Source organism: Solanum dulcamara, chromosome 8 (assembly GCF_947179165.1).
Source record: "Solanum dulcamara chromosome 8, daSolDulc1.2, whole genome shotgun sequence".
In the NCBI taxonomy this organism is placed as follows: domain Eukaryota; kingdom Viridiplantae; phylum Streptophyta; class Magnoliopsida; order Solanales; family Solanaceae; genus Solanum; species Solanum dulcamara.
The window spans coordinates 55901067-55918653 of NC_077244.1; the positions used below are offsets into that span (position 1 = coordinate 55901067).

General features: G+C 34.3%; 2 protein-coding genes across 2 annotated transcripts; both read right to left on the reverse strand.

The window, feature by feature from the left end:
- Positions 1 to 207: 207 nt before the first annotated feature.
- On the reverse strand, positions 208 to 954 carry LOC129899977 (uncharacterized). Its single transcript, XM_055974970.1, has one exon. The coding sequence runs from the start codon at positions 952 to 954 to the stop codon at positions 208 to 210; it is 747 nt and encodes a 248-aa protein (XP_055830945.1).
- A 73-nt stretch (positions 955 to 1027) lies between these two features.
- Positions 1028 to 1915, reverse strand: LOC129899978 (uncharacterized). Its single transcript, XM_055974971.1, has one exon. It carries the CDS (start codon positions 1913 to 1915, stop codon positions 1028 to 1030), a length of 888 nt encoding a protein of 295 aa, XP_055830946.1.
- Between the last annotated feature and the right edge of the window lie 15672 nt (positions 1916 to 17587).

The following is a 17587-nucleotide window of genomic DNA, read 5'->3' on the forward strand; positions in this document are numbered from 1 at the left end:
GCACTCTTCCTCCACAAAAAAAAAATTGACATAAAATGGCTTCAAAACAATACAAAAACATCCTGAACAATAGAAATTATTATATCTTGATATGTATTACAAAACATAGTAATAATTACACCACCTTGAAGGGGGATTAAGAAACCAAACACACGAATAAGCATATCAAAACATTGTTTTACAATTGAAATTCAACTACATACACTATTACAATTGTATTCTACGAGGTTTCATATCTTGAAATGTCTTAATAATAGCATCATTAGAAATACTATCAAATACATCTTTTTCTAAATAAGGCACCAAACAACCACTAAAAAAATCATCACTCATTTGGCTCCGCAAGTCATTTTTGATAAACTTCATTGCTGAAAAAGCTCTTTCAACGGAGGCAGTGGCAACTGGTAGAAGTAGAGCAAGTTTCACTAAGCGGAATACCAAAGGATAAGTAGAATGTTTCTTTGTCTGAACTAATCTTTTGGAAAGATCACAAAGCCCATTTAGACCGGAGAACCTTTCATCAATATCACGAACATCAATAACATAACTTACAAGTTGATTCTCAAGAGCACTCATATTAGATTCATCAAAGTCATCCGGATATAATTTCTCCATTCTCATTACTTTTTTGATGTCAAAACTTGAAAATGAGTTAATTGGATTTAAGCAAGCAATTCCATGGAGCAAATCGGTAGTCACTTCATCAAAACGATCATTAAGTTCTTGAAGTTGCCAATCAATAATATTGCAAAAGACTTCAACACGATAATGATGTAAGATTGTATAGTTAGCAAGCTTTCGTCGTGATCTTAAAGAGCTAACATATGGCTCCTCAAAGTTAGGTATCAAAACATCATGTTTGATACAAAACGTAGATACATTAGCAATAAGAGAGTCCCATTCATCATCCCTTAAAACTTGCAACCTTCTCTTTGCTACTTCAACAAGTAGCATGGCATTTGCAATATCTTGCTCCTTTTTTGTAAGTATTTATTAAGCTCATTTGTAATTTCTAAGACATTTCTCATCAAATGCAACATGAACGCAACCTCGTATGTTCGGCAAGCTTCGAGATGTCCCATTGCCTTAGCTCTTTCATCCAATTTCGTGCATCAAGAGCAAGTGATTCAAGAATATCAAGAATAGAGCCAAACATAATAATAAAATTATTAAAGGATTTATAATGAGATCCCCAACGAGTGTCACAAGCTCTTGAAAGACCAAGTTGTTGATTCAAGCCCCTACCGGTTGTAAGTTCACCCATATCTAATGCCTCTTTAATTATTTCTTTTTGAGAATCACGTAATTCATCCATACGTTTAAAAGAAGATCCCAATATATTTAAAATATTTGAGACCAATACTACAAGTTTTCCCACTTCAACACACTTTTTAGAGACCCCAACAAGAGTTAGTTGAAGTTGATGAGCAAAACAATGGATGGAATGAGCCGATCTACTTTCTTGCCTAATCAACATTTTAAGGCCATTGATCTCACCTTGCATATTGCTTGCCCCATCATAACATTGTCCACGCACACTTGATGGACTCAAAGAATGTTGAGCAAGTAAATTAACAATTGCCTCCTTTAGAGATGAAGCACTAGTATCTTGAACATGAACAATGTCAATAAGTCGCTCCATCACAAATCCCTTTTTATCAATATACCGAAATACAATAGCCATTTGCTCCTTGCTTGACACATCAAAGGATTCATCAACTAGCAAGGCAAAGTAATCACCATTTAATTCCTCAAGAATAGCTTTAACGGTCTCTATTTTACACGCACTCACAATATCTTTTTGAATCATTGGAGAAATCATTTGATCATTTTGAGGAGCATGTTCTAGTACATAATCATAGATTTTATCACATTTTTTGGCATACCATGAGAGAATTTCAAGAAAGTTACCCATATTAAGTGATGATTTAGATTCATCATGACCTCAAAATGCAAATCCCTGAGTTATGAGAAGTCTTACTACATCAACTGAAGCACTTAAGCGAATCCAATATCCATACTTGAGTTGATTAGATTGCCTCTCAAATGCAAATTGAATAGACTGCTGTTGTCGTAATAAATCTTGACATTTCATTTTTGATTGATTATGTATGCTATTTGGTAGACCAATATGTTTGTCAAGACTATTCTTTTTATTCCAACTCTTAAACCCAACACTTGAAAATACTTCACCTCCTCCTTGATGAATGTTATGGTCTTTAAATAGATAACAATACAAACAATAGACTGCATCTTTACTAACACTATACTCCAAACAATCATGATATACATCATCAAACCATTCACGATTAAAACGACGTATTGATCCAAAAATATTTGTTTGAGGATACTCATGCACTGCTAGACGAGGTTGGCAAGGACCATTCAAAATGTATGCTGTTCTAATAACATCACGATGATTTGGATGATAGTTCAATATTGAGATTCTTTCACCAGGATCAAACTTTAAAGAACCCAAATCAAATTCTTGAGAAGAATGTAATGATACTTCCGAATGATTAGCATTTTCTTCTTGGTTAGATTGACTATAACTATGAGAGGCTAAACTTGATTTCGAAACTTTGGTGAAATACTTCTTCATTGAAGCTTGAAACTGAATCGTAAAGAGCACATAAATAAGACAATAAATACCATTATACCAAAGCCAAAAAAGGACAAACGCACTAAGGTTACCTTCGTCCGCAAAATAAAACTCAGATATCAGAATTGAGATCAGTACCAATTAGTTCAAAAGGGTAAAATTTTAGATAATCAAATAATTGACTCAATTTTGTTATATAAGAAAACACTGATCTAATATAATCAAATAGTCACCATTGAATGACCAAAAAAAATCATTATAAATGATGAAACGTGGTAATATCAAATCTCTTAAATTAATACATTTCTAAATCAACTCACATTATTGAAAAAATGAACACCACTAATAAGATAGCAATACATATGTTATCTTGTGAGTAGACAACCAAACACTCCTAGTCTCCTATAAAAGCATAATGGAATAAGTCAAAGAATAACATTTGTGAAAATATCTTAAAGGACTACTTACAAATTAAATTTTTTTAAAAATATTTTCAAAGTATGAAAATGAAAGATCTCTGACTCTTATAGGTAAAATATGAAAAGTCATGTAAAAAAGACAAAATAAAAAAAAAGTTGGTAATTTGACAATGATACTTGTACAATGAAAAATCGTTTTATAAATCCTAGTTAAATTGATGACTATATTTTTAAATTTTCATTATAATGTACAAAGAAAGCACGATGAAAACAAACAATTAACATAAAACATGGAGAACTTATCAACTGACTTTGAATCTCCAAAATCACTCTATAATGTACACAAAACAAAGACACATACACACACAAAGAGAGAATTTTCTAATTTCTGATGAAGAAATCAAATCGAAAAAATCTGCTTAAAATAAATTTAAAAACGATATTAATGTTACAATAAATGGGTACAACAATGAATTCTGAAAATTTTTAGAAAAAAAAAAAGGAAGAAGAACTAAGAACTTACAGGCTACAGGCTACAGCAGCAAGCAACGGACAACGGACAGCGGCCAGCGGCAACGGGCAGCGGCCAGTGGCGGAGCGGCAATGGAAAATGGACAGCAGCCAGAGGCAGCAGCAGCCAGCAAAGAGAGCAGCAGAAAGAAGATCGGAGAAGAGAAGAGTTGGAGAGAAAATAAGACAATGAAATCCCTAGAAGTTAGAAAAAGAGGATTTTTTTTTATTTGGTGATTTTTCAATTAAAGATTTAAAATTTAAAAAAATTAATATATTAAGAAGCTGTTTTTTAATTTACATTAAATTTTAAAAACATCAAAAACTTAGCCTAAAAATGTACCTAAAATCAGAAGAAAAAAAAGTGTGGTTATTCAGATTCGAACCCACAACCTAAGGCAAAATAAGGTAAAATGAGAACCCCCTTTGCCACTAAGCTAGTCCTTTACCTTATGTTTAGGGGGTTCAATATTAAATATGTACACATAAATTAAAAAAATTATTTTATATATACAGTATATTTTTTTAACGAAGGGGGTTCGGATGAACCCCTGGAGACCATGTAGATCCGCCCCTGGGTGGAAAGCATTAGAAAAGAAGTAACTGCATTATGCAGTTGTTGTTTTTATTTTTCAATGTTATGTAATGGTATAATGAAACTTAGTATTTTACTTTTTTGAATGTTAATCTGTCTTGAAAGTGTCTATATTAGGGAACAACTGACTGTAATATTTTGTGGGTTGCAAAATATATGACAATGCAATTACCAGTTATCTATGAAGATGTCTTGTATGTTGTTGCTTTTAATTTCTTGTGAGTTGCAAAACTTTTGTAACATAAAATATTATTTTATGTAAAGTAAGAGCCAAAAAGAGCAGATTGTAAAAAGAAGAGCAACGTGCAGAATTCTTGATAACATTATATTAGTAAGCAAAACACTAACAAGGAGAATATTACCAACATTACATTACAATTAACCTACATATTGCTAACATTAAAACCATTACATTACAAAATACTCATATAACTAAACTATCCAACTAATAATACTAACAACCTCAGAAATTAGAAGCAAGTTACACCACACTACATCAACTTGGCAGCTACAAAATCAACAATACCATCACAAAAGATTAAAAGCAAGCTTATCAATTGATGTATTTTCAATTCCCACTTTGGTACATTATCATCCAAGTTCTTCAAATAAACCTTTAAATATGATGCTTTAACTCCAAGTTCAACATTTTATCCTCCAAATTTGAACTTTCAAAAACAATCTTATCATTCAATTTTGCACCATTGTTGATTTATGAATTTCAATGCTACCCATATCCTTCAAGATCCTTTTCAATTCTTTTAAATTTCGAATTGAATTCAATTCAGCTTTTGATTGTGAATCATCAATTAAACATGATTTGGAAGTTTACTATCGATCCAATCCCAATAATCATAATATAATGAGTCAGGATGACGATATTTGGAGAATCAACGTCCACCATTCTCATTGATCGTAGAAATAAATATTTTTCTATCAATTCCCGCTTACATTTATGGGACTCAACTTGTTGAGGAGAAGAAATAGAAGATGATGTGTCATTTAAACAAAAATAATAGTTAACCTAATTGAGGGACAAAGACTAGAAAAATAGCAGAAGATAATAAGAATTTTTGAAGAACCCTAAAAGAATAGAGGAAGAAAACCTCAACAATAAGGAAGATAGGAATTGTTTTAGGTTAATGGGTTCTTCCCCTTTTAGAATAGTTGAGTTTTTAGTTGGATTGGTTTTTTTGGATGGATTCGGGTTTCGATTGGGTTAAATTAGTTTTAGTTAATTAATTTTTATAACGAATCAAATCATGCCACATATTAAATGAGAAGGCTGATTAATTTAACTAATAGGGCCGTTTGTGATAAAAGCCACAAAGATTAACCCCAAGGGCATGTCGTCGCCAATAGGTTAATTTAGGAATTTTTTGATACCAATTTCAATAGTTTAAAGGTATTTATAAGCCCTTCTCCGTAAAAAAAAGGTTTGTCCTTTAGGTTCTGGACTCTAAGAAAGATACACTTACACTTTTCTCTTCATTTTATAGAAGGTCCAACTAATATGAAAAGAATAAAAAATCAAATGGTGAAATCTTAAGGATCTAGAAGTAAAGATGAGATGTGAGATGAATGTTGCAATTAAATTTTGGACAACCTATACAACTCAATAAGTAGATGAAACACTCTTTTTATTGAGTGTAGTTAAAATTATTCATATGATAAGAATAGTAATAAAAAGCATGAAATTAACTATGAAATTTATCGATAATTTTTAGTTGATTCATTGCTAAATAGCTTTTAGCTAACTAATTGAATTTTCATATAATTCATCGCTATTTCGTAGATAAATGAAATTAGCATGGAATCTTTCTATTTAGCTAGGAATTTTGTCCATTGCTATTTTTTTTTCTTGTAGTGATATTAACATAATTATTTCTTTTTGGTCAAAGATAAAATAGTCATTCAATTTAATAGATATTTTGATGATTCAACTTTTAACTTGGGACTGGAGGTGTTAATGGTAATGTTTGGTTAGTTATTTTTATAAAATTATATCGTCTCATTTTTCAGGTATCTTATAATGTATAATCAAAATTAGATCTTTTAAAACCATACTAATCATATCGATTTTTCTTTGATATGGTATGGTTCGGTTAATTTTTGATTTTTTTTGCTTTTAAAGTATCACCTCAAAATATACTATTGCTAAAATATTTCTTTCGCAAGTATGTTTGAAGTACTTCAATTCATAACCAAGAAGTAAAGAATGTAAAATCTTGTCGCCATATTGTTTGATCTTAAACATTTAATAAGAGTGCTGTAATGATCTAGCCTATCCTTACTAAAAGTATTTGCACTAATCATATACGAATCTCTTTTATCATAAGAATAGGATCAATTCCTTGGTATGAAAGTGCATCAGTTTTGAATTAAGGTCGTACTATGCTCCTATCTCAAAGTTAAGTTGAAAGTGTATGTTAAATTTTTAGTTTTGGACTTGAGTTAAACTAGGGTCAACTTCAAAGGAGCATATCTCTTAGTCTGTAATGAATTGTGGCTCATGATTTATCAAATTAAAGGTCTATGAGTCTTCTTTCCAATGCCACTGAATTTTCTTCATTCGTAGTTTGGAGTAAAGAGTTATGCCAATTTTACTAAGCATTATCCGTGCTGAGCCGCCAGAGCGGGATTCGATGGGACAAAAGTTAAAAAGGGCGTATTTTTATTATCTCATTCTTATCCTAAGTTCCAAAATAGACGGGGGTTACCATAGAAACCCCCAAAAGGTTGTTACATATTCCAAGCCCATCTCTCTAGATTCTCCTTCTGAAAGTCAGAAATTGTGCTACAATCCTTCTACAACTTCTTGGCATCCAGGTAGGCTAGGTTTTCTCAATTGAGTAGTTATAAATTCATTTTCATTGCTTAATATAATGTAGATGGATGGGAGATTTCATGTCTATGCCTTCGGGCACGGAGTCTGGATGGTTAAATGATTGTCAATTAATGTTTGGAGTGGGAATGTATGTTGTGGATTATGATTATTATGTGACTAGTGATAAAGGTTCAATCTAAATGTTAACCTATGTGAAAACTAGTTAGAAGACCAATGACCCTTGCGGGATTAAATATAGACTATTACTGGGTTGTTAAGAGATCTTGAAACCTGTGGGTTATGAGTTATTGATGTATATAAAGGGATGTGATTCTACCAAATATTTTGTGTATTTATGCTGATTATTCCTTGTGAATTACTTGAGTAATGTGAATCCTGAAATAAAAGGATGAATGTGAATGACTTAGTGTTGATAGATCTCATGCCATGAACCTCTTTGATTAATATGGTTGTAGGTTATGGTCTAATCTATATCATAGAGAGACCCTTAATCATGACTGAGTAACGTTGTGATGTTTACCATGCATTTAATTATTGTGGTTGGATGATTAATATATTATTGTGATTGATCTACAATCTCAAGACTGTGAAATTCATAATCTTGAACTTGCTATACCAAAAAGTTATGCCTTAAATAAAGAAGGTTTGATAAAATATTGTTAATAAAGTAAAAAATAGAATGAAGCTAATGAAATGACTTTTTGTGAACAATTACATGCAATGAGTCTGATTACTTGATTATGCTAGTATGTGAACAATTCATTATGGACTACAATTGTGCATTGTGATTGTGATATTGGATGAGTATCACATTCCGACACATATATTGGATCAGATGTCACGTTTCAACATATTTATTGGATCGGATGTCGCATTTCAATACATACTAAGGGCTTGTAGGTATCATGAGAGGACCGTTGTGATAAAATGCTTGATATTGACATTAATGTGAATCTTATGATATGCCTTGATAGTCCCATTATGATTGTGAATTGCTTGAACTTATTATTTTCTCATTATTGTATGACCATGTCGAATTGTATTTTGTTTCTGGACACTGTGATGAGATGAAAAGTGTGTTATCAAAGTCATTTCTGGCGAGAGTGTGATGCTGAGGTCATTGCCGGTGAATGTGACTAATGCTCGATTATTGATTTTGAATGAGCATCCTTGCATGCTTATTTGGGGTGTTTTAATTCTTGTGTTTGATTCATAAGATACTTTGTGGTTATTTCTCTTTGAGTGGGGATGGTGTGCTTGTTATAGCATTTGTTAGGGTGTAAGTGCCCGAGTAAAGTTCCCCCTAGTATGAGAGTTGACAAGATTTCAGTTACAATAGATCCAAATAAACTTTATGAATTGTGTCATTTAGAGATATTTGGTGTCTCGAGGTGTAGTGTTTGAGAAAAATTAACGTGGTATCATAATATGTGGGGGACATAGTATCCCATAGAAACTTTCAAAATAGATTTTGGGTTAGTAGAACTTTGAATATAGAGTTTGACATAAAAAGGGTTAGTTTGGGATGTGATTTTTTGCTAAGTTTTAATGATGTCTCATCATTAGTTTCGAAAAACTCTTAGATTCGCTCTTGCCCTCTTGTCCTTATTGTTATTCAGGGACGAATGAGGGGTAAATTGGTATCTATTATAACAGTCTATCCCATCGTTACTAAAAATATTTGCGGTAAACGTATACGAATCTCTTTCTTCATAAGACTAGGATCAGTTCCTTGGTATGCGAGTACATTAGTTGTGAATTAATGTCATACAATGGTACTATCTCAAAGTTGAGTTGAGAGTATCTTTCCAATTTAGTTTTGGACTTGAGTTCAAACTAGGGTAAACTTCAAACAACCACATCTCTCAGCCTATAATGAATTAGGTGGCTCATTAGCTATCAAATTAAAAGTCTATGAGTCTTGTTTCCAACACCACCGAATTTGCCTCATTCAAAGTTCATAGAAAAATATTATGCCCATTTTACTGAGCACCATTCGTGCTGAGCCGTCGGAGCGAGATTTGGCCGCCAGAGCGGGATTCGATGGGAAAGAAGTTAAAAAGGGTGTGTTTTTATTATCTCATTCTTCTCCTAAGTGCCAAGAGGTTGTTCTAGGGTTGGAGAGAAGGAAAGAAGAGATTCCTAGTGCAAGGAAGGCTACAATCCAAAGATTTCAGGCTCGTCTCCATATATTCTCTTTTCGAAAGTCAGGGATCGTGCTATAATCTTTATACAACTTTTTAGCATCTAAGTAGTTTAGGTTTTCTCAATTGAGTAGTTATAAATCTCACGAACCAATTTCTCGGGTCATGATGACACCTACTATGACCCACTAGTAGTCAAGTCAACCCATATCCCAGAGCTGCAAGTAATGGGATGTCAGGGTAGAAGACCAGCAATCTAATCTAAAATAGTAAAGTGATAATAATAGCATACAATGAATAGGTGGAAGCAACTATATATATATATATATATATATATATATATAAAGGATCCCTCTCAGAACCTGGAAGTCACATGTACAAAGCTGCTAATAAAAGAGTACAAGTCCCAAAAGTGAACCACGAAAATAGAGTTGTCTCAAACAGCAAAAGGCAGGAAAAATATTTGTACAGAAGGAGATGAGTAAATCCAGAACGTAGTGTGCTCACCCTCGCCTTCGATCAGGACCGCAGCTGGCTCGAATCAACTCTGGTAGCTAGTAATCAGACCTGCATCACGAAAACAGATGTAGAGTATAGTATGAGTACCAAAACAATAGGTACCCAGCAGGCATCATAGGCCACCTGAACAAGATAAGCAAAAGTAAACTAATATATGAGTAAAAGATCATAACCAAAGATAGGGCACAAAGAAAATGTAGGTATGTACACGAGCGCACTATCAAACAAAGAGAGGGAATCTAACTAAAGCCGCTGGGCTCCCATAAATCCGATGGGTATGCTCGTGAACAAGTAAAGTGTAACCACCTGTACGGACTCCCATAAGCCCAACAGATGCAAGAATAGTTGAAGGAAAATGAACGGAGCCAAAAGGATTACCCTAATACCACCATTTCTAGGACTTGAACCAAACCATTTCCAAACTCTAATACCTCAACCTAAAGCTGAGAGTAGGTAAAGACTTAAACCGAAGATTTATCAGGGAATCAGGATTTAACCACGTGCAATCTGGACCACGAACTTTAACCAAGTAACAATAGCCAATGAGTCGACATAAGAAGGCTAGACTATAGACTTTAACTTGGTAACTGTAGCCAAAGGTCGAGCACGGGTAGGCTAGACCGCGGACTATTACCTAGTAACTGTAGCTAGGGAGCCTGAGCACAAGTAAGCTGGACCACGAACTTTGATAGGGTATCTGTAGCTAAGGAGCTGAACACAAGTAAGCTAGACCACGGACTTTAATCGGGTATCTGTAGTTAAGTAATCAGATGAATTATAATGAGCAACCAACCGTGCATCATGGGGAGTACCCCCAAACAAGAGTGTCATCAATGCACCGCTCCAGCCCGAACCAAATATAACTCAAACCACCAAGAAAACCTCTAAAATCAAGAACCAAGCGATACAAGACCGATAGGAGAATAGGGCATTATGGAGGTAAGATCACAAATAAAGTTACTGCCTATCTAAGGCTCAGACTATCAGACTTAAGTCTGCTACATTAGTATACAGGGAACTAACTGTCCGAAATGACGTCGGAGAATTTCTAAGGCCCAACGATACAAAAATTGCACAAGTCTAAGGCAACACTAGTCTAAGCCTAGACTAAGGCCAAACATGCTTCCAAACATATAACCACATACACATTATTCATCACAGGATAGGAACAACTAACAACCATAGGAGTCATACTTAAATAGTCCACCAATTACTTAAAGTAACACCTAGGGCATGGAATCTAGGAATTTAGCATGCTCGACACTTGAACCCCTCCAAACTCATACAATAAAATGTATAATTTCCTAAACATGCTCAGTCTAATGAGGGTAAAACTATAGCCTACCTGTAAGCCGACCACATGCGCTCCAACTTACGAAACTGAAGCTTTTCCCTTTTAAACGGCCTTCGAATATTACCACACTATAAATAATAGAATCACAATGTTAATACGGTCATTATGACACTAAAATTATTGAATTTGGAGATGGACCAATTTTGAGGTCTAAAATAAAAAATGTGGGACTCGCGTCTGGAAATCCAAAATTGACCCCAAGGGTAGGCTCTAACTACTACCCTCAGCTCATGTTCCACGATGGAACATAATTCACACACCAAATCAGAGTCAAACTTAACATGCATAAGTGATCAACTACCAAGCTCAAGACACTAGAAACACAGGAAAAAGGAGAATTTATAGTGAAAGAACCCTCAAATCCTAATTCTGAATATACCACTAGATTCCTCTCGAAAATCTATACAAGTTAGCCTTTTGAATCGCCCAAATTACCAAAGAATTAAAGGAGAAAATAAGGTTTGAAATTTGAAATGAAGTTTGGAAACGAGTCTTAAGAACGACCCTCAGGTATCACTTTAGAGACCACCCGACGATCGCATAAGCGACACCCACCTAAAAGGTGGGCATCGCTTTAGTGACGCCTGGTCTCTTAAGTGACCCGCTAAAGAGACACCCGCCTAAGTGGGCTGGTCGCTTTAGCGAGCTCTTGGCTGCTTTAGCGTCACTCGATTTTGCGACCAGGGGTTTCTTAAGTGACGGCACCAGACATTGCTACTTCAAGAAAAAGCTTACATGCCAAAGCCTCCGACAGGGTGCTCAGGATTAGTTTGAAATCTCATGCGCGCAATCAAGATATGCTACCCCATCAAATTCGATGTTCTGAACCCTTTTTTTTAGGAAAGGATAGTGGGTAGGGATTATCTTTCCCCCAGACTACTTAATCGAAGTTTTCAAAGCCAAAAGAGAGATTTGGAGACAAGAAAAAAGTTAGTTGAGACACGGGATGATAGGGCGGCCGACAGACTTTTGATACTTTCTGCCAATTCGATTTCAATACTAAGTAATCTTCTCATCGCATAAGTAAGAAAGTTCAGCTACATAGGGTAAAGAGAGGGGCATTCAGCCATAAGTGACCCGCTAAAGAGACACCCGCCTAAGTGGGTTGGTCCCTTTAGCAAGCTCCTGGATGCTTTAGCGTCACTCGATTTAGCGACTAGGGGTTTCTTAAGTGATGGCACCAGACATTGCTAGTCCGACAGGGTTCTCGAGATTCGTTCGAAATCTCATGCACGCAAACAAGTTATGCTACCCCACCAAATTCGATGTTCTGAACTCAATGACACAGTCTAAATTCCCATATGAGGTCGTTACGATTAAAAATGGGTCCCACACCCAAGGGTTATTTTGAGACAACTTCCCCAACGGGCCTTGAAATTAGACTAGAAGCCTCGAGAAATAAACAAAGGGTTATTCTAGACCAAAATTGACATTTCAGAACTAACCGAGCTGTCAGAAATTTCATTCAAATGCATTTTCCAAGAATATTGACAGTCAATTATTAGCCAAATTTCAAAGGCAAAAGTGTCAAATGGTCCTAAACCTGTACCGATTATCTCATTTCTCCTGCCGACCATGCTACTAGCCTAATTTGGTCATTATGGAATTGATAAAATCATCAAAATTCCATTCTAAGGTTGTTTTCCTAAAGTTATGACCGAAGTCAGCTTTTCAAGTTATAACACCTCTAAAATAGGGAAACGGGCCTAAAACCCAAATAATAACCAGACAACCGAATAGTCAGTGCCAGCAAGTCATAAATGACTTGGGATCACTACAAGAATGCTCTAAATGACAGAATGAATTCTTAAACTCAAAAATGACCTGGAGGGTCATTACAATAAATTCATTTCCATTGCTTAATATAATATAGATTGACGGGCGATTTCATGTTTAGGCCTTCGGGAATGGAGTCTATATGGATAAATGATTGTCAATTGATGTTTAGAGTGAGAACATATGTTATAGATCATGATTATTATATGACTAGTAATAAAGGTCCAATATTTGAATGTTAACCTTGGTGAAAACTGTTTAGAAGACCAACGACCCTTACGGGATTAAATGTAGACTATTGCTGGGTTGTTAGGAGATCTTAAGACCTATGGGTTATAAATTGTTGATGTATATAAAGGGATGTGATTATACTAAAAATTGTGTGTGTTTATGCTGATTATTCCTTGTAAATTACTTAAGTAATGCGAATCATGAAATAAAAGGGTGAATATGAATGACTTAGTATTGATAGATCTCATGCAATAAACCTATTTGATTACCTATGGCTATATGTTATGGTTTAGTCTATATCATAGAGAGATCCTTAATCGTGACTGAGTAATGTTGTGATTTTTACCGTGTATTTAATTATTGTGGTTGGATAATAGATATGTTGTTGTGATGAGCTTACAATCCCAAGACTGTAAAATTCATAATCTTGAACTTGCTCTGCCCAAAAGTGATGCCTTAAATAAAGAAGGCTTGATGAAATATTGTTAATGAAGGAAAAAATATAATGAAACTAGTGAAATAACTATTTGTGAATAATTGCATGCAATGAGTCGGATTACATAATTGTGCAAGTATGTGAACTATTCATTATGGACTGTGATTGTGCATTGTGATAGCGATATTAGATTGGGTATCATATTTCAATACATATATTAGATTGATGTCATATTCTGACACATATATTAGATCGGGTATCGCGTTCTGATACATATATTGGATCGGATGTCATGTTCTGACACATAATAACTATTAGATAAGGTGTCACATCGATAAACTAGAAGTTTGAGTATGAGTTCCATGAGAGAACCATTGTGTGACTATCATTTATGAATTGATCTTGATTATATGTGTAATGATAAAGAAACTGACTTGATTTTAATTGAGCATGCCCATCGTGTATAATAATTGATATGAAAGGACCAAAGGTCCAAGTGTTACCAAGTTGACTATTGTATCTGAGATTTAGCTTGTAAAATAGTATATTGCTCTGAAATGATAAATTAATAATGTGTTCATGTATATGCCCGTTCGGATTATGTTATGGATGCTAAACTAGTCCGCATCGTAGGCATAAGGCCATGGATAAATAAGTGGAGAGCAATCAATGCATTGTTAAGTGAAATTAGTGACTTAAAGTCAGATATTACTGATGTCCTGTGGATACATATGTTAAAGGAGGAATTTGAAGAGAATTCAGAGCTTTTGCCTCCGGACAAACCGCTCTATCGGAAGGAATCCCTCTATATGGAGGCCGCCAGAGCAGGATAGGTCCTGCCACAGTGGGCTAGTGTGGTTAAAATATGAACCTTATCCCACCTAAATGATTTTCTCTTTCGAGTGAGATGCTAATTATTCTAGGGTCAGGTATTGGTTTGAAAACTAAAGGTAGTAAACTGGTTAGACAAAGTTAATGAACTCCATAATTCAAAAACTCATATATGTGATAAAAGGGCTAGACCTTAATCTGGATTAGAGTTGGCAGCGGACCAACTTGAAGGGATGATAGTTAGGCTTGAACGACTTTAATGAGATTAATGGGAATGACAAGAGTTTGTGCATAAAGGTTGCCCAGTGTGTTTCCTTAGGAGCATGCTTCTTCTTCTTGATTTCTTTATATTATGTGGTGGGTGTTGAGTTAACCGATGATTCCTACCAGTACGTGTTATTTGTACTGATACTACTCTTGCTATGCCACTTGACATAGTCTGGTTATAGGGTCAGTGATGTTTCATAGGTGAAGACGAAGATGAGTCTCCAACAACTTCTACTCGTCCTTCCTTACGGTGGGAGTTGTGTCTTATTTTTATTTATACTCTGTATCTTTAGAAACTCCTGTACTTGTTTAGACTAGTATTATTGAGGGTGTTAAAGTGTTTCTTGTAATCAACCTTAGAGTTTTAAATTAATATACGGTGTCTTTACTACTCTTTTAGGACTATTAATGGTATTTGTTAAACTTCCGCATGATATTTTGTAAGGGTTCTCCTAACTAGGTGTTAGAGTAGATGCCTGCACAGCCCAGTGGAAAGGGTAGTGACAAGTGCTTGCATAGATTTTGCCGTATTGTTTGATGGAGTATCTATTATAATATCTTTTAATTTTAAATTAATAAATAAAATAATAATTAAAGAGTAAAGACTCAAAGTCGTCCAATCACCAAAGGCCTAGGACCTAGGTTATATTTATATTTGAAATATGTTACAAAATATATTTATATATTAAATTTAACATATTGTTAATATTTACATACATTTAATGTTATTCGGTTCAGTTCGAGAATTTTTTGATTTTTTTTTACAAATTAAAAAGACCATCCCAATGGTTCGGGGCAATTATACACTTAAATAAAAGTCCACGATTTTATTGAAAAATGATATAAATCGGTTCGATACGATTAAGTTCGATCGGTTTTTCATATTCTTTTGATATCCCTACTTGGGACCTTCCCATTATAATATAGTTTTTGTCGTTCCTATCTAATTCTACATCCGATAACTCAAAATTTGAATAAATAAGAAAGTAATTTGAAATAGGAAAAAAAGTTTAACAAAAAAGATGACAACAAAATTTTACTAACCAAAATATAAAACCGGGAAAGTTGTATGAAATTAATCTTAACCACAAAATAAGTACATTACCCTTGTGTATAAGCCAACAAGGTGGAGGACTAACACAACTCTACAAAGTTGTACCAATAGCATTGAAATTGTACTACACCATTGAGCCCTATTCATTGGTAAATAAACACGTGCGCTACACATGCCCTTCTACATCCTCCAATTTTCAATTATTTTGTTTTAATTCTTTCCTTAATTTTTCATCTTTTCGGTCATCTTCTACCTTTTTATGTTTCATTCTCCCCATTCTCACTCTTGACGGAGACTTAGAAATGGAGGTATTACTTTTTCGGAGAGGGAGACCAAATTGATAGAAAATTAGGGAAGAGTGATTCGAGTTTCGAGCTAGTACATCAATTTGGTGATGAAATTTCACATTTAACTACCGAAATTGGAGGTAGCTTTTAATTCTAATAGTAAATTTATGGGGTTTTCCTTCCAATTTCTGGGTTTAACTATTTTTCCCTGTGATATTTATTTCTTATTTATTAGAGTTAAAATTGTGTTTTCCTTTTTATATGTTTTTGATTTGGGAATTGGAAAGAGTTAACTGGAACCCCATCACCATGAAATGGGTGCAACAAGAAAGAAAGAGTGTGAAGTAAAGCTCACTATAAATCTTGTGAGCTTTTGGTACTCTTCCTTTGACTGATTTTGCACATGCGTGTACTTATTCACTGTTTGGTCTCAATTTCTTAGGTGTAGATTGTATTACAAAGAATTCAATGAGAACACAGAAAGGATCTGTGAGCAAACTTCTCAAAAGTTAGTACTATATACGGTCGATAGTCATTTTTAGCGATTTTCCTACCCCTTTATTTCCCTGCAATTGTGTCCCGTTGATAAGTTTATGAGAAATTTGACAGTATTTTTCTCTTTTGTGATACATTATTTTGTCTTTTACATATTTTCAGCTTATTTAACTAACTCACACGTTGGGCCCGGGTTATGTTGGGCCCGGGCTAAGCACGGACCTAAGCCTATCTAGTATGTGTTATAAGTAAAAATTACTTAATTGAATGTGTTCTAAAAAATATTTATCATTTTTAAATATACTTTTATTTTATTGACATTTTTAACAATCGGTAACAATACTTTAATTAAATAAGACATTATATACACTTTTTATTTGAGAAAAAGGAAAGGGCGTTATCTCTCTCTTTTTCTAAGGGTTTTTCTTTAGTTTCTGCGTCTCTCTCTCTTATTCCTTTATCTCTTCTTCATTCTTCCCTTATTCCTTCATCTTTTTGTTTGTTTCAAATGGAACTCATAGGTTTTAGGTGCACAATTGTAATGAAAGGTTAGAAATCTCCTAGAAGAAGCCCATGAATTTGAATTGTTGATTCAACCGGCAGTGGTGAAGTGAATGTCGATCCTACTTTTAGTTTGAGAATTTCTACAAATCAATCTCCAGAAGAAGCTGGTGGTGAGGTTAATCAAAATTTTCAAGCATTGCATGTGAAGAAAAAGGGCGGTAGAAGTAAGAAAAAAAAACCAGTGAATTGAGTTCTAAATCTAAATCGAAAAGAAAATAAGTTGATGTTGCATCGGCATCTAAGAAATTTGTTGATAGAGATGATGATTTTGAGGATTTACCTCCTCAATTTCAGTCAAAGAAAGTGAGACCTACGGTTGCTCAGGAGAAGAATCCAAAAAGTCGAAATCGAGTGTGCAAAAATACGGTTCTATCGGAGCGTTTATATCCGGTATGTCATTCTACCAACACATTATTTAATTGATAGCATTTTCAATCTGTTTATATGTATTTTCTTAGTTTATTGTTGTTTTGAACTTGTTTGCTAAATGTTGAAGAAAAAAATTGTGTATTTGATACTTTTATTATAGTCTAAATTTATTTGCTCAAGTTTATTATATCAGTGATTATTGAGAGTGTCACGCTCCGGGAGGGTACCCTAGACGTGATCGGCACTTGAAAGCCATTTCTGACCTTTAAGCGAACCACCTGATTCA